At 40.3% G+C, this 20487-nt stretch overlaps 1 protein-coding gene across 3 annotated transcripts in view; it reads right to left on the bottom strand.

Annotated features, from left to right (window-relative positions):
* Positions 1 to 300: 300 nt before the first annotated feature.
* ptprsa (protein tyrosine phosphatase receptor type Sa) overlaps positions 301 to 20487 on the bottom strand; it is a 185894-nt gene continuing 165707 nt past the window's right edge. For all 3 annotated transcript variants that reach the window (XM_078258753.1, XM_078258755.1, XM_078258754.1), the window contains 8 exons: positions 19381 to 19535; positions 18198 to 18483; positions 14718 to 14896; positions 14290 to 14416; positions 14010 to 14135; positions 8860 to 9014; positions 4940 to 5075; positions 301 to 4634 (listed from right to left, as the gene is read on the bottom strand). In XM_078258753.1, coding sequence (XP_078114879.1) covers positions 4566 to 4634; positions 4940 to 5075; positions 8860 to 9014; positions 14010 to 14135; positions 14290 to 14416; positions 14718 to 14896; positions 18198 to 18483; positions 19381 to 19535 — 1233 coding nt within the window. In that variant the 3' untranslated portion in view covers positions 301 to 4565. The remainder of the gene's footprint in view (positions 4635 to 4939; positions 5076 to 8859; positions 9015 to 14009; positions 14136 to 14289; positions 14417 to 14717; positions 14897 to 18197; positions 18484 to 19380; positions 19536 to 20487) is intronic.

Here is a 20487-nt window from a genome sequence, read left to right as displayed (position 1 = left end):
TTAAGGACCCATCGGAATAGGTTTGTGAAGAGGCTGGTGAACAAATATAGGAGGAACCTAATCAAGCCATCTTATCAACAAAAGAAGTGCACCATCTGTGTGCTGCTTCACTTGTTTTTCAACGCAAATCACATTGTAATGAATGATGTACAAAGTAAGTGCTGGTGCAATATTGTAGTTAAACAACTCGTACCAGCTTTTTACATATTCCCCACAGATCGCAGACAATCAGACATGAGGAGAGATATCTAGAAGAATCACACTATCACATACTTTATCAGCCAAAAGTGACAGGCAAAATGGTTTTCAGACAACATTTCTTTAATACAAAGTCAACATATCTACATACACAGTGGCTTTAAACCAATTATTGTTTCAGTCAGAAGTAACAGTTTGAAATTGATAGCACTTGGCCCTTACACAAAGGAAAAAACATTTTGCTGAGTTTGGATTCTTTTTGTCGCTATGTACTGTATATGTTCTATTCTTTTTGATGCCATTTTTTGTTAGTGTAGTTTTTAGTTAGTCATCCCCATCCCCCAAATATTCTGCAACATATTCCAGTAAATTTGGCATCTTTTTTTTAAAGTCTAGCATCTTTACATAAGTCAAACACATTGCACAAGCTTCCAAAGACTTCCACAGTTTTCAGTTTTGGCATTTGGGCCATCTGTTTTGAGTTCCAAAAAGACTTCAGTTCAGGATTTTAGTTCATTATGAAACATCTCAAGGTTCCCACTGTTCATAAATGATGTGCTGGAAATGTGAATTTGCAGCAATTTTTGGTTGTCTTGGTCTTCCCTTTGTTGCATCGCACTGCTCTGTTTCATTGAGTCCTGATTTCTTTCTGCATCCCACAACAAAACATGACTAAACAAAAACAGAGTATGGTTCTATACAAAGCTTAAAAATGCTCTAGGGAGTAAATAAATCAACATGTCATGTTGCAACTGAACTATGTACGGTCTTTAGCAGAGCTGCATTTGTCCATCAGCCAATGATATATTTATGGAAACACCTTGGCATTTTAGGCAGTTGGACAGCTGGGGACTTTCTGGGGATCTGTGGGAAATCTTTAAGGAATGAAAAAAAAAAACACCTTTAGCTGCTATTGTTTCTCACATTAGTGGATACATTAAGAACACCTTTGTAATCCCATTTTTTGTTGGAATTTGAGACTTTGGAGGTCTAAGTATTTAAACACTATAATTCCATGGTGTAAAAGAGAAAAGTGTCTACATTGACATCTGTCTACTCTAATGTCTACATTGAGAATGAGAATGTAACAGGACCTTGAATTGATTGTTGATTAGCAATTCAAATGGTTAGTGAGTGGACTAACTTCCCACCCTCAGCTAAATTATACCAGCAGATCTCGGATGCTGATTTTAAGCCCTCATTGATGCTATAGGTGTGAGAACAGGAGCTGGCTTGTTCCCAAGTTTAACTGCCAGCAGGGGAAATTAAAGGCAGAAAAAAAGCGAGTGGTAATTAAAGACCAGGGAGCAGGGCTGGAGAAAGAATATTTCAGAAGGTGATAACAGGCTTTACAAACAAACAGGAAGTCGTATATGAGCAGAACCTCCATCTATGTGATTCTGTCCCCACTTAAAAGTATGAGATTTTGAGGGTCAAATTATACAAATACATATAATCTATATATTTGTTTATTTACAGGTATATTCTAGATCATAGTGGATATCTAACAAAATGAATGACCACATTATGTCAGAAAATAATAAAAGTAAAAAAAGAAAGAACTGATGGACATAGTCTGTACATGATCATACAAGGTACAGTAGGTCACATTTGGGCTGATATAGCTAACAAAAAAGTTCAATTATGAAATCTTTGATTGAGTAGATATTTTGTAGACCAGTTCATCATTCAACAGTTGCAAAAAAAAAAAAAAAGAAGAATACTAATTCCTAAAAGTTAATGATAATAAAGAATCTCAACAAGATAAAAAAAAAAAAATGGCATCTCCTCATCGGCACAGGATCTACCCAGGGGTAGAAGTTAAACATTGGGTAGTGGAGGCAGATGATTCAGGCATAGCACTGACATCACCTCCACTTTTACTCAAGAAACACACAAGGTTTCTAAGATTACAAGAAACAATCACACAAGCAAAAAAAAAAGTCATATTTTCAAACATGAGCACTGGCTGGTATATATAAAAAAAAGATGATAAGGAGAAAAATGTCATTAATACTAAGTGTTTGGATATATCTTTATATTCTGCATTTAAATATATATATGCATGTGTGAGTGTGCAGTATGTATATATATATATATATATATATATATATATATGCACACATACACACAGACATGTTATACTTAACATTTCTACAGTGAAAAAATAGAATGTCTTTTAACGTAATATGAACAAATAAGCATTTCTCTTTTCCTGCTAATTTAAAAAAATGTGATACAACATCTCTGTTAAAAAAACTAAACCAAAACTAAAATAAAAAGTCAACTATGTAATGTAAAATAAGTCCTCATAATACAACAGTAATGTTTTCATAATGTTACAATAACAATAAGGCTTTTTTGGAAATAAGAAAAGATTACACACAGTTCTGTCAATCACTCTGGTTTTTGTGCACACCCTTTGGAAACCTCCACAGAATCCACACACAACTCTGTACCAAAGCACTGATCTCAAGATTTCAAAAGCTGGATTTTTTCTTCTTCTTTTCAGACACGTACTTTAGTGCGTCAAATCCGACCTGCAGTTGTTTTGGGGGTATTTGTTTCAAGTTTTGTTTCTTTTTTCCTTAGGCATGTGCAAGTAACTTGTACCGAAGAATTTCATTATCACATCATGGCATCGAGATCCAACATGGCCGCCTGGTCTGGCGGTGTCACCCACGTTGACATCATCTCTAAAACGGAGGACAAAAACCAAAGCAACTACTTTGTTTATCCACCTGTTAACAAACACACATACAGTTGAACTAAAGGCCAATTTTTCCAACCACAAACATACAGCTTTGTAACTGCAACAGGCCTCAGCCACTCTTGAGTGTCTTATACAATAAAATAGATGATTATAGAAGAGGCTGGGAAAGAAAGAGATGTGAAAAAGACTGGTGGACGATGTTGTCATGTGAATGCGCTTTCAGTCATGCCTGCCTTGGCGCGAGTAGATAGCAGAGCTGGCATCTTTTGTTCGTCAGTTTCCTCTCCCATAAGAGTCACACTTACAGCATACACAAGATAAGCAGCATGTTTGGTTTTGACAGAAAATAAAAACAAAAAGAGATAATTCGTCATAAGACAAGTTTGAAACAATGATGATGAACGTTGGTCACTGTACACAAAGAAAGCCCTGACTCTGCGGCAATCCTTGCTTGGTTGTTCCGTTTGTTCCAAAGCTTCTCGTCCACCAGGTTTATCTCTTGTTCAAAATGGTGGATGTTAACACCGAAGCCCCACAATGCAATCGTTCCAAATAGAGGAGTGATTGTAAAAAACATGGGACACGGTTGCCATTTCTCCCACGTTGACCATCCGCAGCTTCTTGCAACAGCCATGGTTTTCCTCCGATTTCTCTGGTGACTGAGACACGAGCCTCCTGGGGCACTTCTTAAATACACTGTGGTACTTTTCAACATCACTGTGGTCACCTGGCTTGAGATACTGCTTTTACACAAGTTCACAATTCATGAAACTAACTGATCTTAAGATATGGGTTGCTGCTTTCTTCCCCACAACCACTGACAATGCCTTGTCTAAGCTCTTAGCGCTTGAGAACAGGCAGTTGACATCTGAGTGTTGAGTTGAGTGTTCTTCCGCACAAATTAGGCATATCATTAGTGGGACAGTGTAAAAAAACTCAAGGTTTACTTGATGCTAGATGGTAGTGTTCTCGTGCTAGTTACGTTTCCACCTTTTTTTTTTTTTTTTTTTACCAGAGGTTGGGGAAAACCATTTGTGTTCACACAGGCAACCACAATTTGGTCATTTCTCTGGATATCACTCACCAAATTTGTTGATAGAAATACTTGAACCCCCCGTTTACACCCAGGCATATAAAACAAAAACAAATAAAGTCACCCCGTCTCGGCTACATCCATCTGCCTCTCATTGATTTTGCTGTTGCCTTCTCCTTCATTAGCTGTTGCTTGTTACCGTTGTATCACAAAGATATTTTTGAGAAGAGAAAAGTCCACGAATGTTTACAATGTCCTCCACATTGAAACACTTGAGGTAAGGTAAGCAGTCTGACAATTTGATCGATTCCCGCCCCACAGCCTGAGCCACAGCGTCTGGTTCCTCTGCTGATGAGGATTTTGTTTTTCTTGATGATGGGCAATTTTCCTTGTTTCCTCACGAAGGGTCTCTTGGTCGAATTGGAATTTTTCTCAACAATTTGGTTGGGCGTTGTTTTAAAATCTACAGTAGGATCCTGTTTGGTGTGTCTGAATTTGTGATGGTGTTATTGTCGTCTGCTGTCTTCGTTTTTTAAATTTTAAAGTTTCTATGGCTCCGGAGACTGTTGAGGGGGGTGGGGGGGGGGGATGACAGGACTCTGGGGGGAAGAGATGGCTTTTTTACGTTGCATAGTGATCAAAGCTTCCTAAGTACTCCAGAGCTGCATGATAACAGAATTGGTATTCATCCTGTAGGGAAGAAACACAGATATAGGAGAAAAAAAACATCAGAACAAAATCTCAACAGTAGTTTAAAGAGTTTGCAATGATAATGAGATTAAATATTTCAGACAATTTAAAATTAAAGCAAATTACAGTACTTGTTGAGGCAGACTATGTCCTCACACAGATATTAAGACAACTACTGTATATAATATAAATCATTTTATATACATTTTTGAGTCAAGTTTAACTAACCTCCAAACTACAAAATACTATAGTACAATTGTGTAATTTGTGTAAGACGTAGTGTATGTTTTTGGGTGTGTCCTGACCTCAGTCTGGACCATGGCTGGCCTCTGGGTCCGGAGCATCTTCACTGTTTGGAATATATCAACCACGCCTTCATAACGCATTCGCTCCAGGACAATGCTAAGGGTGATGAAGACTCCGGTCCTGCCCACACCGGCACTAGAAACACATAACGACAAAGTGAATTAATAAGAATGTAGTAAATATGTCTTGGCTGAATTGTGAATCTTGATTTGGGCTAAGGACATTTTTATCTTAGGTGTCTTCTTTTCTTGTCCCATACCACGCCTGTACTTTGTTACTTTATGACTCTACATTAGTCTAACCAAGACCTGCAAAATAACACTAATCTTTAAACAATTTCAAACCTAAATTTTCTCTAAAATGCATGCTATATCTGCAACAGGATATAGTTGTAAAGCTGCACTGGGCAACTTTGCACATTTGCGGCTCTCTGACTGCCTGAAGGTGTCAACCGTTCGAAAACCTTTGATAGCCAGAAATCCTGTGGCAGGGTAACGCAACGTTGGCGATGGCAAGGACGCAATCTGCATGTGTGAATCCACTTTGATGTGCCCCAACATTCTCGTTGAACACAAAATGAGGCCTCAAGGACAGAGAGACGCACTCCAAATCAGGCACACAAACAACCAGGCCAACATTTTGTCTCATTAAGCCCCTCCCATGTGTCGAGAAGCTCAGCCTGCTGCTGCTCTCCAGAAATACTGAGTCTTAACTCAGATCCTGAAATACTTGAGAACTGCCTCTCTAAGCTGCTTTGCTGTGAAATGACTTCCACTTCACCAATGGAACAATAATTGATATGACAACAGATTTATTTGGGCTTCTTCCAGCCTCTGATGCTATTTTTTTGAGTGAAGAATGGAAGCAAGGGCTGCTAGCAGACATTTTTGGTTTGTGTGTGTGTGTGTGTGTGTGTGTGTGTGTGTGTGTGTGTGTGTGTGTGTGTGTGTGTCTACAAGTGTGCGTCTGTTGGGGGACAAAGCTAGAAGTAGGACAAAAGATGACTTGTAATGTTTGACAATAAATTTAAATGATATCGAACACAGTAGTTATTGAGCCTAACCATGCAGAACATACGACCACCCCCCAAACACATATACACCCACCCACTACCAACCCCCACGCTGCAGTATCTCTCAGCCCACCCAAAGCCTCTTTCTGGGAGTCAGTCACAGTTTGTCACATGGACTCTTAAACTCACTCAGAGCTCCCCTCTCTCTCTCCCTCTGTCCAGGAAGATCGACTCTCCAAATCTGAAGGCTCGCAGAGCCGCTGCAGACTGAGAGGATTTGGTGTCCCCATTCACAGGAAGTAATCAGGCAATTAATGACAAAAAGCATGTGGGTCTATTAGATAGTGGCTGAGGAGGGGAGAGGAGGAGGAAGAAGAAAAGAGGGTGGGAGTGGAATAAAGGAGGGCCGGGAGAATGGATGGATGGATGGAGAGGAAAAGAGAGAGAGAGAGAGAGAGAGAGAGAGAGAGAGAGAGAGAGACAGACAGAGAGAGAAAGGATTAAGAAACAGACAGAGTGATGACAGACGGGGAAGGCCAGTGACAGAAGACGAAAGAGTACGAGAAAAGGAAGGCATAAGCTCTCCACTCGGAGATGAAAAGCCTGAAGAAAAAGGAAGGGAGGAAGAGGAGGTGGCTATGGTAATGACAGACAAAGAAACCAACAGAAGCTTAATTCTTCTTTTTTTCACTACTCAGGAGAAACTTTCTTTTCAAAATAAGGCATATTGCCTTCAGACAAAGTGACACCAAAAAACAAAAAAGAACTTGTTAAAAAGTACAAAATTACCGCTAAGTATTGAAAAGGACTGCAGGTGACAGCACACAATTCTGTAAGGGTTAATGCCCGACGAGGTGTTCATTGTCAGGTATTAATGGACGACAGTGAGACGTGAACCGTCCGACGCGCAGCCGAAGTCCATTAATAACTGACAATGGACACCTCGAAGGGCATTAACCCGCTTATACCATGGTCACTTGCCAAATAACATATTTTTTAAACATTAGTTTATATTTTAATTTGCTTTACAATCGAAATCTAAAGTTTATCCAAACAATAACTCAATTTCCCTGGTTACGCCTGAGGGTTGGACTAATACCTGGAACAATCATTCCCATCCTATAAGGTTCTTATGCAATGCAAACGTTGTTCCCTCTTCCAGGAAATAGGAAAGACCTTAGATACGACTTGCCTCCCTTAGCAACGGGAGATATTTATAGTCCGCTCAGCTCGTAGAACCCTTCAGATTAGCTACGAGCCAGAAAGCTAACGCTATGCTAGCAAGATCCAAAGTCAATAACATTGTGTACAGTTGGCAATCAGAACAAATAATTTGAAAGTATGTTGAACAACAAGACAAGCTAGCTATCCAGCCATGTCATTGTCCCCAAAACAATATAACGACTTTTACGAACAAATTTATCCGCAATGTAATTTGGATGTGAGATAACGTTATTCGCTGTGAAACAAAGTCAGTCCAGAGGGGAAGTATAACTTACTTCTTGCAGCTTGTGTGTTAGCGCCATCCTGTGGTGTTCAGAGGACGAGTTGGAAATAACAGATCCACATTTACTTTTTGATTTAATGTAGCACATTCCTAGAACAGTAAATAGTCAGTTTCACCGGAACTCCTTTAGTAGGTGTCCCACATCACTTTTTGATGGACACACTGCAGCCAATCAGAATCGAGTATTCACCCAGACCATGGTTTAAAATGATTTATTACACTGTAGGTGGTGCGAGTTCACTGAGATGGATCAAGGATGCCTTTAATTGTGCATTTGACAGCTGAATACAACATAGTTCTGTGACTCTTGCAATCCAGTTTAAATACGCCAGTCCTGCAATTCCTCCTGCAATAACCGATCCTTTCGCTCTCTCTCCAATAACTCTCAGGACTCATAGAAGGGAGGAATAACTCAGCTTCCCTGACACATCTTACATCTCCCAGGGGGTCATTTCATGGCTGGTGACATCATTGCTTTTTAATGCAGAGGCGGTGATGTTATATTGGGTGATGTCATGGCGCCTGTGCGATAGAAATGTGGCATAAAAGGTGACAACTAATCTGTCACAAAAGTAAACCATGTTTATGAGACAGCAAGGAAAGTATTCAGTGTATTAACGCCTTTGTTAACCCTGATCACACTCAAAGGAACGGTTGTATCCTCAGTGCTTGTTTCTGAATGCCAAACCATGAAAACAACACAAAATCAGTGCCTTTGTTAAAGGAATTAACACATTTCTTTTTTTCTTCACTAAAAAAACATCAAAGATCTCCACTGTCCGGTCACAAAAGGTAACTACTCATTTGGATGGATCCTTCTCAAGGTCTATCATTAAAAGAGAAAAACCAGAGGCCTTGGTGTTGACCACTATTACCAAATAACGGTTTCTACCTGTGTCCAGCATTTCAAGTTAATGATGAGGGTTACCTTGGAAGCTACACCCAAGGTGATAAAAATGCATCATGGAGACATCATAAAAACCAAACAGAATGGCCGTATCATTTCATGTGCCTCCTCTTTGTAAATGGCAAGTCACATCTCAGCCTTATCAATTATGAAGGAGATGGGCCTGTGGAGGTGCAGAGGTTGTGTACGGCGGTAGCAAAAAGGTGTGGAGGGATCGTATCTGATGATGCTGCACCACAGGAGGTGCTGCACTGCCAAAACAACAACCACCTTAAGAATTGATTTAATCCTGTCATGATACTTAAAGCCTTATATCTCTTTCAAGAAGGAAAGTTGTGAACAAGTTGCAGAGCCTGGAACTATGTCACCCCCCTAAAAAAAACCTAATATACAATTTTTAAGAAAAAGTGTAAAAGTGCATTTTGGATCTTTGATCTTTAATGCTGTGCAGCAGGAAAATATGATGCAGACTGGTTATAGTCCGACTGCTTACCTGCAGTGGACAGAGATTGGTCCATCCTGTCCAAACTGCTCCTTGGTTTTATGCACCTGGCCGATGAAATCAATAAATCCCTCCCCGGATTTGGGCACACCTTGCTCCGGCCAATCAGTAAACTGGAACTGCCTTACTGTCCTGGACTGACCATCCTGCAAATACAGAGAAAAGAACATGAGGATAGAAGATGGAAGTTTGTAGATTGTGTAAAGAAACGAGAGGAGGCATAGAAACGAAAGGAGACAAGGCATATGTAAAGAGTGAGTAGAGGAAAGAACGCTAAGGCAATGGTCTGTGAGAGGAGATTTGATCAATAGCAACACAGCAAGGATGAATACATGTACAATGACGCACACATCTCACAACAGAGGGACAGTGTGTCCTTTCCCACCCTGCTACGCTACCTCCAACCAAATTGTCTCTATTTTCTCCAGCTCTGTTTGTGTGTGTGTGTGTGTGTGTGTGTGTGTGAGATGCACAAGTAGGTCCTAGTTAAAGCTAATCAATAGTGTATCTGCCATGACAAGCGCCTTCTCCCAGACACCATGTTGAATAGGATAATCCTGCAATTCCGATCGATAGAGCGACCTGATAGATGGAGGTAAGAAGCAAGAACGGAGGACTAACGGAGCAGCAAGTGGGATTGGATGATGAAAATTGAAAACAAAAACCCTGACAAGCCGACAAGCCTGCTAGTCAAAATGTCAATGTTAACAATTTAATCTTATATTGATTCTTATAATCTTGTGTTAGTGCAAACAATGTTTATTTAATTTTTTTACAATCAGGTGTCTTCACACTAGGACAAGTTCATTGATCTGCTTTATTTTGAGAGAGCTGATCATCGAGACTGAGAATGTTGAGTCAATACTTGTGTCCTTGTAAAGAAAGTTATTTTCAAGTGGTCTCGGAGAGAATACATTTCTCAAGAAAGTGAGCAGAGTAAAGCAATTGTGCATTTTGAGATGGGCTGTCCGCTTGATGCTACCAGCAATTAAGACAACCAGGTGTTCATTTCTCCAGCTGTTTCTCACTTCTCTGTGCAACAGACTTCGGTTTAGACATCATGGGTCATTCTCACAAATTCTCTTCCCATTTGTTCACACTGCAAAGGCACACTTTGATTAATACTCATTTGACGAGTAAACTGGGATTGATTTGTCCTTTTTTTGTTGATTTTGTGTTTCTGCACCTGTTTAAGTAGCTTCATAATGATAAAAAAAATAAAATTTATAAACAACAAAACACATGTGAAAAGTGATACGGGAAAAGACACAAAACCAGAGTTTTTTCTTCCAAAAAAGGATGTCCGCAAGAAGCACACCGATGATCCTTTCTCATAGCCATACTAACTGATGTTCTGTTTCAGGTTTTACGACTGCTCCTCCTGATATTACCCCGTACCTTGCGCTCTCATTGGCTTTAGGTCGTCGCTGCTGTCATCGCTCACAAGAGCAGGTGCCGATTTGCCTCTAATCTGTTTTTTCTTTCTTTTCTCTGCGATCTTTAAAATCATGGCTAAAATACTGTAAACTCTATATAAGGGGCTTACTGAAAGCAACTGTCCACACTACCTCTGATGTTAGACAGGACATAAAAACATGCAAAAAAGGACATTTATGGTGGCATTACTGCTTTATAGCAGTTTGTCTCCTTAAGTAAGGGGCGGCTGTGGCTTAGGTGGTAGAGTGGTCGACTACCAATCGGAAAGTTGGTGGTTCGATCCCTGGCCCTGCAGTCCCATGTCGAAGTGTCCTTGGGCAAGACACAGAACCCCGAATTGCTCCCGATGCTGCACCATCGGAGTGTAAATGTGTGTGAATGTTTATCTGCAGGTGGCACCTTGTATGGCAGCCTTGGTCTCAGTGTATGAATGTGTGTGAATGGTTCCTGTCTGATGTTAAAAGCGCTTTGAGTAGTCATTAAGACTAGAAAAGCGCTATATAAATACAGTCCAAGTAGATGTTTTGTCAGGTAACCATCATGTGAATGCAGGAGCTCTTCTTTTCTAAAGAATGATTCATGGAACTAAAGATTACTGCCTGATGACTGCCTACACTGGCTGCTGGGTAAAAATAGCTAACAGTTAATTGTCTCTGGTTTCAAGGTATCATCCAGTCCAGCAAGCACTTACACAATGGATGATTGGGGATCAAAATAGTATCATGTCAGGATAGTTTATGTTACACAGGTTTATATTTTATAGTTTATAAAACACTACAAAAACTTTATATTGTCATTTAATTTAATCAGTCACCATAAAAAAGTTTACAATTATTAAATGACCTCGTAAAACTCACAATAGTTTTCCTAAAGAGCTCCTGTTATATTGGGTAAAAGTGCCTTATGCTCCATATTCATCATGGATGTTGTCATGAGTTCTCATGCTAAATTCTCATTCAATAATTTTTGCCATGAGCTAACCGTCTCCCTCTAATGCTAGCATGCTCAATGAAGATGCTGACTGAAAGCTGAATGTATGACATCTGCAGCTACTATATTTCAAAGGATCTACATAATCTGTCTATTGAATATCTGTGCTCTGAAGCAAGGTCCTGCCATCCCGTGTGGCAGTATGCACCGTGTTGCTATCTTAGCTGTTGATATATTTCTGCACCAACGTCGCCAAGATTTATTTTTGTACAAACGTACATTTATTGCACTTGACAAATACAGTGATTTGGATTCTAATAAGTTAAGCTCCATGTGCTTTCTTTGTACAACATCCCGTGTCTTTCCTTGTTTTATGACGCATTGCATGTTTCCTTTCTTTCGTTGCCTTTGTTTTTCATCTGAAAAACATTTTGCCTCAGCGGGGGGATTAAAAGTAAAAGAGGGGCAAAGACAACAACACAATAAACCAAGCACGCTGAAGAAAGAGAGGAGAGAAGAAGAAAAAAAAGAAAGGAAAATTTAACACACAACCTGAGGGCCCACGCGCCGTGTCAAATTGTGTGATTAAATACGTGACTGGCTCGCTAGATGTGAGTATTGAGGCATGGAGTCTATGCTATTACTGTGCAGAGGCGTGCAACGTAACGTGAACACACACAGACACACACACACAAGCACGCACACACTCTTAATCATACATATACAAACTCATGCATGCATATACATCTACGTGATCTATGGTATGTGAGGTAAACCAACGTAACGTGTACACACACACACACTCTTGCATGCATACACAATCAGAAATATGGGGTTAAAAACCTACAACACACAGCTACACATACAGTGCTTCTTAACAATTTACATCAACCTAACCTTCACTCACACCTCAATATACCATATCTCTAATATAATCTTCTCTGTTTTGTTTCATGAAAAGCTTTGAGTGTCTATTGGCTGCTTTGATGATTTAGCCTCCTTTAAGAATCTTTTGAAAGACACCAACACTGGAGTGTGCATTAGACAAAATGTATGACTGTGTTAGAGTGTTCATGGAGGGGTTGAAACATACAAGCTGTAAATACCTGTTTGTTGAATGTATGTGTCCTTGAGTGTTAAAAAATAAAATATATACAAAATTCAAAGGTGTGTTTGTATGTATGCAAGAGTGTGTATATTTGTGCTGAGAATAGTAAATCAGCATAGAGATGTGTATGTAGCATAAAGTAAGCCCGTGTACATATTTGTGTGTGTGTGTGTCTGTGTTTGAGCCTGTTAAAGGTCCCATGAGATGTGAGATGCCATGTCTTGTTTTAATTATAAAGCAGGTCGAGGTGCTATTTCAACATTGTGAAAGTACCAAAATGCTCAATCCACAGAGAAATGCACACAGCACGTATTCAGAAACGGTGCCTTTAAATGAGCCATCAGAACTTCCATACGGCTGTGATGTTCCAACTATATATATATAAAGTGCTGTTACAGTGCGGTTATAGTCATTCCCCGGCTGCAATGACGGTGCAGAAACACAAAGACAGCAGAAACAAAAGTCCGGGAAACATTGACCAATCAGAGCATACTGGGCTTTTTTCTTTGAGGGGGGCTTAAAGAGACAGGGGCTAAAATAAAGTGTTTCAGAGAGAGGGTGAATACAGTTATATTCAGACGGTAAGAAAAAAAGAATGTGTTTTTTTAATTCAAGGCATGTAAACATGTTCTAGTCGAAACCCAAAATACTAGTATGAACCAGAAATTGAGCATAATATGGGACATTTAAGAGAGGAATTTTGCACACTACACAAAATTATGTATTAAGAAAAGAGTCCATGTTTGTGTGTGTGGATTGATGGCATTCCAGCTAAAACAGCATTGATGTCTGATTTCCACAATGTGGATAGTATAGTCTGTTTGTGTATAAGTGTATGTGCAGAGATATAATGTATTCATTTTTTTAATACCAACAGGGTGACTGCTAACAAGCTGCCACACCGCCTGGGAAATCTTTCGTTTGGCAAAGAGAGGAAGCAGTTCTATTTCTGCGCTACAGTTCTGCTGCTTCAAACTGTCCGACCTAATTGGACCCAAAAAAGAAATCCTGAGGTAAAAAAGATAACTACAATAGGGTAGTAAAACCTACTCAACAGGATGTAAATAGTTCAGGTGTGAACTCACTAAAAATGAATGAAGTTAACATTAGGTCATGATGGTATCTTGTTTTGTGTGGAAACCCATCAAACTACAGTCAAATTATAATATCAGAATTATTTTAGGAACTTTTGAGGAAAAAAATACTTGATGTGATAGTGATGTTTCTGTGTGTATGTGACCTACTTTTCATTAACCTGCTTAGCCTCCTACATTTCCCACACTGCAGCAGAAATTGGTACTGCATTGCATTCTGGCCTTTTGAGGTGAATATTCATGAACAACACACTGGTCCAGTACTGCTATTGAATGTCAGTATAAAATAGAGAATCTACAGTGTGTATATATATATATATATATATATATATATATATATAATTCTTTTAAGTCTTTTCCTGATTATATCTACACAACTAAACAACAGAAGTTACCCAGCAACACATTGTTTTCACCTCATTTTCATGTGTAACTCCCCAACTTTTTATGAACAAAATGCTCTAATTACTGTTTGTTAAAAACCGTCTATGATTTTGTTGGTCTTAATTTGTTGCTTTTTCCCGACCCGCAACCTTATAAATGCATATCCAAAACTCCCGGGTATGTCTTACCCTGGCATCTGTGACCTTGAACTCTCGGAGGATGTACTGGGGCATGTTGTACTCCGCCATGGGATCAACCACAAAGTACTGGTACCTGGCAGAGCGCTCCGCCGGCCAGTACTGGTGACACTTTTCCTGTTTGAGCAAATGGGTAGACAAACCCTTTGTTATTTATATTTTGATTATTTACTCTTTTTTTTTTTTACTCTTTGAAACCTTCCACAAATAAATGTTAGGAAATAACAACAATCTTATGTTTGTGTCCATGTTTGTTTACAGTATGTCTTACCCGTCCCATCTCTCTCAGTTTGGTCAACATGACTACAATAGTAGAGTTGTTCTCCCAGAGCATTCTCCAGAAGTCTTCTGTAGTCTCTGCCAGAGGGCCCTGTGTGGCGATGTAGGCCTTCTGTTGTCTGTATACAGTAGAACCGTATTAAAACCATTCATGTTAACACAAAAGGCTATGGGAATACATAATGGGAACAACACTGATACTTGATACATTCTTAAAAAAAGACTGAGTGATAGCTTTTAATGAGTAATACGTTATCTTGGGATCGTAAACAAAAGCAATATGTGTACATTTGCAGTTTGAATAGGTATCTTCCTTTCACATCTAAATCAAATCCGTATTTCCCTTATCTACTGTACCTTCTCTTCTTTTATGTCTTGAATTGCATACAGTATTTCCCGCCATCTCACCCCTCTTCCTACCTGTAGCCATCAATGAAGCTGGAATTTATGTAGTCAGATCCTTCCAGGCCTCTTATTGGCTGCAGGCAGACGCGCGTGGTCTCGTAGGGCATGATGTTGACCAGCCGATTCTTGAACTTGTTGCAGGGAAGGTTGGCACTGATGAAGCGTGACGTGTGGGCTTTGGAATTGGCCAAGCGCTGGAGGGTAAAGATGGAGAGATAATTGGAGGAATGGGGGGGAAGGAATGCACAGAAATAGAGAGAGGTTAAAAAAAAAAGGCAAAAATAAAATATTGAAAGGTATGGAGGTATGAGAAGATGAAAAGAAAGTACCGTGGTGAGGGGAACAGGGAATGAATTTGCAAAAGGCACGGTAGTTAGAAAGAGGAAAGAAGAGACATGAAAAGAAAAGAGAGAGAAGAAGGAAGACCAGGAGAGGGTGATAAAAGGAGGAATGTTGGGGAGGACAGGTGCGAGTTAAAAAGAGTAGTAAATCAATGACAGAAAGTAAAAAAGCAAACCCAATCTAATCCGCTTTGCCGATGATGACACACCTTCAAAGAGACATTGTTTATCAAGAATATATTTATCTGGGAACAATTCAAAACCTTTGTGCCCTTTTCGCAACTTGTGGGGTCCTGCAGGGTCAGATGCAACGATGGAAAATATGTCACAAACCCAGGCTAACAAGCCTCTGGATCAAGTCTGTAAGAAACTGAAAACTTGTCGCAAAAGTGGGTCACAAGTGCCTTTGATAATGGCAGTGTGGTATGTGTGCATAAAATGTAGACTCACATGGGGGTGTTCAGAAAGACAAACACACACTGCATAATGATCAAACTGAAAAGTTGTGCTGCTACATCATCATCGTCATAGTGGGAGTTTGTGGGTCAGCAAGTCGCCTGCTCTTTGCTCCAATGAATCAACAAAGCATTTATGTGTGTGTGTGTGTGTGTGTGTGTGTGTGTGTGTGTGTGTGTGTGTGTTTGCTTGTTAGCGTTTGCCTGCAAATGGAGGACACCCTAATCAGATTGTCTGGGGTACTTTTCAGGCTCCTTGAATCTCAGTGTGAACAGGGCCTAACTAACCATTTCTCTCTATTTCCAACTAGAGCATTGTCCTCTCTTTCCCTCTAATTCCCCTATAGCACCAGTATCTCTGTGCCAGTGGCCACTTGGAGTCGGTCCAGCCCTTCCCCTCCTCCCTTCACCCCTTGCTACTGTACTCCCTTTGATCTGTGTTTCACAAAGGCACTTGGAAAGGCTTGAGGTGGCCTGGCAGCACTAAAGAGGACCCCACCTACACCACCAAACACCCCAGAGGGTGCAGGGAACGGAGCCAAACCTGGCAACCTGTCATCCAACAGGGCAGAGAAGCACCTTCTGTCGGGTACCCCTGGTCACGGTTGCCAGTTCCTTTCCCAGTACAGTACATCTTTTTAGTTGGAAGGCAAGAGATGATGTACATTAAGCATGTTTCACTACAACAGGGATAATCACATTTGGGGGTTATATGTCACAACATAGGGCTTACAAAGGTGTGATTATCCTAATCCTTACCTGCCCTAGCCATAACCCTAACAACAATAAATGCTTAGGAATGCGAATGATGCAGCTACAATACCACACAACACCTGGAGAAGTTCTTGTAAACTGTCATCATCGTTTTTTATTTAAAACCGAAGAACATTTGTTTGCATTTGGATCCCAATTAAAACTCTGCTGCTGATTTCCAAATCATTCCTTTGCTATTTACTGTCATTTGAAATGGATCCCAGTAGCTCTTTTTGTTTTGTTGATGTGATTCGTGTAGTGTATGTTGCTAAATACTTCTCTTGCATGTGGGTTATGTGCACAAACGTCTTCTGCGCATAAATCTTCCCCTGAACATGCTGGTTATTCATGCACATCTGGCAGAAAGCACTAGTCTGACAACTCCACGACAAGTCCCTCTTCCAAGTCAGTCTCCCTGCTGAACTCCCGTGAATCCCACTAGTCACAGCTTAACTTCGTATGATGCTGTTTCCCACCTGAGAATGACAATGCCCTCCCACCCGTCCCTATAGTGCAGCATTCTGTGGAATCACTTGCTTAGTGCCACGTTAGCATACAGTAGTCCCTTGTTCATTAGTCAAATGTTCCTCCCTCCACTTGCCCTGCCATCCACCTCCATTTGTCATCATCCAGTATTAATTACTTAGCTCCCCCACCCGTCTTCACGCACACCTCTCTTCTCTATCATTGCTGTAGTGTGGACGTTATTAATCCCCGGTTGACTCCTGACGCCAGCTCAGCATTATCCTTGTTACAGATGGCGATGGAGATTCCATCACCGTTGTGCGCCAGTGAGTAAAAGAAACCGGAAGAAAAAAAAAAAAAGGTCAAACACCAGCTCTATTATTGTTTCTTGGCAGGGGGCCGTGTTGGTGAATGGTGATGGGAAGATGATGGATGATTTGAGAGTGAGCGTGTGTGCAATTCAAGGTCAGCAGAAACTGACTGGAGCGCTGACGCTGAGGTGAGTTTATAAGTAGATGAATGTTAAGATCTTTAATGGAGATCTGTGTAAACACTGTGCCTGGCTGTTTATCCATCAATATTTACAGTATAAACTGACAAATAGCTGCCATGTAAATAAAGCTGCTTTAATCTATTTTCTACTTACCTGGGGCGGAAAGGTATTACATCTTAAGGAGAAGTGTCTTTATCTCAGATTCTCTCAGCTCACTGTGTTATACACTTTGTTCACTCTGTTTATGTCTGTATGAGCAACAAGCTGAAAGAAACATCCAATCTGCCTAACTCAGTTTAGAAATTTGCTGTAAACTGCATCTTCACTCAACTGAAATATTATTCTCCCAGTGCCCCCAATCAGCTACTGTAATCATCCATTTTGTGTTCCCCAGTCTCCCCATTTAGTTTCAGTTTCTTTCCAGAAAGACAGTTGCTATTTAACTATGTTTTGTTCAAGTATGAAAAGTATGACCATAAATCAAAAAGACATTAATGCAAGCAACAATTAAGCACACTGCAAACAATGATGAAGAGCAAAAAATATGAAAGGCGAAGAAATTGGATTTGCATCCAAAATAAGTTGTGGGAAGGTAAAGCTGGCAGCGAGTCTCATTTAAAAGGCTTACAGTTGCAGACAAGGTGACAGAACTCACAAAATTGAGTTATTATTAAGTCTAAGAAGTGAAAAGTTAACACAGACACTGATCTAACATGTCTGCTATTCCTGATTGGATTTGCAGGTTGTTTGTAACTGTCATTGGCAGTTTTATTTGGTACCTGTATTTGTCAAAATTGTAAACTGTAATTTGTATGCAGACCCCAGAAATAGTTCAAGCTAATGTGAAACACCTTGTCATACACAGACATGGTTTATCACTGAAAAGAAGAGAGAGATGGAGATTAAGTTCTGCCTATCACTTCAGTTAAAGCAATGCACTTAAAAATTAGGCATCATGGTATAAAGGAATTTGCCCCATTTCCTGTACCTTGAACTCTAGCTCCATGCCAGTGACGTGCTCGCCACTCTCCACCTGGGCCAGCTTCTGTATGTAGGAATAGAGGCTTCTGGCAGCCACTTCAGTGTTGCCGCAGGCCACCGCCTCCAGCAGTGCATCGTGAATGAAGCTGTACTGGTCCTCCGTCTGCACCATGTAGTTCCGCTGCGAGCGCATCAGCGTCACATGGCCGTAAATGTCCACCGTCTTCTCGTGCTTAATACGCTCGAGCATGGCATCGATGACGATGAAGCAACCTGTTCGGCCGACACCAGCACTACAAGAGGAGGGGAAGGAATGACAAGAAAGAGAAATTGTAGGTTGTAAAAGGTTTCTTTAATAAAAAATAATTTCTTCCTTGCTTTTATTTCTATGGTCTTATCCTCTTTAGGGTGCTGTGTGTGTAATTTATGGTTATTCTCACTCCTGAAATATATATAAAAAAAATGATTAAAAGAGTTAAAAGATTATGTATGTCCAGTAATGCTTGTAGATGTGTTGTTATCTTGCATTTTAAATAATTGAGTGGGAGAGGATATAGCGAAAGCAAGAGAGGGAATACAGAAGCAACTAAAAATGACAGATAGAACAACAAGAGGACAGTGATGGAGACTGAGCGAAGCAAGCTGTCAAATTTCAATTCTATTGTGTAGGGCTTTGGACTCACTGAAGTCTTCTTATCTTGACAAAAAGGAAGGTTTCAATTTGAATAAGCCATTCGAGAAATATCGCTTGTAAAAGGAGGAAGGGCTAACGAGCAAAAAAGGGAGAAGCAAGAAAGCTGGGAAGGGATTACTGTGAGTCTTTTCACAGAAAAAAAGAGGCCGAGGTGGAGAGAATAAAAGCACAGAAAAAAAGATGCCATAAAAAGAAAAATGATGTGACTAATGGAGAAAAGAAATGATGGAGGATCTGGTAAGAAAGAGAGCGTGTGTTTGTATAATGCGTGTTATGTAATGTATAAAAGCAGTACACAGGAGCTCTGCCATTATGTTCGCTCATGGGCACGTGTGTGTGTGTGTGTGCGCACACAGGTTAAGGCTTCAACCAGGCTAACCACAGAGGCACATAAAACTGTCCCACTTGGGCACAGATATTCCAGTTACATATAAGTTAAAAACACTTTGGATCTCAGAGTACTTTAACCAACCCAAACAACAACGTTGCTACTGACCTGCAGTGAGCGATGATGGGTCCGGCGTCAGGCGGGTTGCAGGTCTTTACCCTACGGAGGAAGGCCAGGAAGGGGGTCGGGTATTCTGGTACTCCGTGGTCAGGCCACGCCGTGAACTGGAACTGACGAACCTCTCGCTTCTCACTAGAGCCATTCTAGAAAGAACAGAGAGGTGAGGTTGGATACGATGGTGGAGCTTTGTTTGGAGTGACTGTCGAAATGGTTTTATTTGTGTCATAACAAAAAATACACAAAAATGTTGTGTGTGAATTGTATGATGAGTGTTTAATTAACTTCATAGGTATGACCACTCGGCCCAGAATTTCAGGCATGTACAGTACAAACACTACGCCTAAAAACAAAGATCTCTTTAAGCTTTAACATGTCCTACATGGATAAAACTAATTTGCATGTGTATATAGGGATATGTCTTGGTTTGCACAAATTGCCTTCCCCTGTATTAGCTTGTGCAACTGATGCACATGTCCACTAACAAGCTCGATAGGGTTGTGTTGTGGATTGAAATAGAAATTGTGCATTTAGCAATATTTTAATTAAATATCATGTTTGAATCAGTAAAAAAAACTGTGATAAAGTTCACATTGTAAACTATATTAATGAACCATTTCTGCTGTGCTCTCTGAAGTCTGAGAACGACCACTTTTGTACAGCTTTTCAAACTTTAATCGATTTTTGGTGCAGTATCGGCATCATTTTCCTTTGGTAAACACTTTCACACATATGGAGCTGATCAGATGGAGTCATCATAATATAAGAATGATCATTACTGTACTGAAGAGTGCAGGTATTATATCGTCCTGCTCTCACACTGCTGCTGCTCAGAACATCTACAGGCACATGCAGAACACACCCACATTACACAGCCGTCTGTCTGCTCCTGCCTCAAACTCTACGCTCAACGCATTAAAGGTACAAGCTGGGATCCAGATGAAGGTTTTTGAAAAGGATAAGAAGAGAGAGAGAAAAAAAAATATCTCCCTTGCATCTTTCTGTCCTCCTCTCTTTCCTCTCTGAAGATCCTCTAATGGTGGTACTGTTTGCATTTTAATGCGGTGTTTCTGCTTCTCTGACAGAGGGAATTTTTTC

Source organism: Sander vitreus, chromosome 9 (assembly GCF_031162955.1).
Source record: "Sander vitreus isolate 19-12246 chromosome 9, sanVit1, whole genome shotgun sequence".
Taxonomy (NCBI): Eukaryota; Metazoa; Chordata; class Actinopteri; order Perciformes; family Percidae; genus Sander; species Sander vitreus.
Note: the sequence above shows the minus strand (reverse complement) of the source record. Positions and strands in the feature narration are given on the sequence as shown.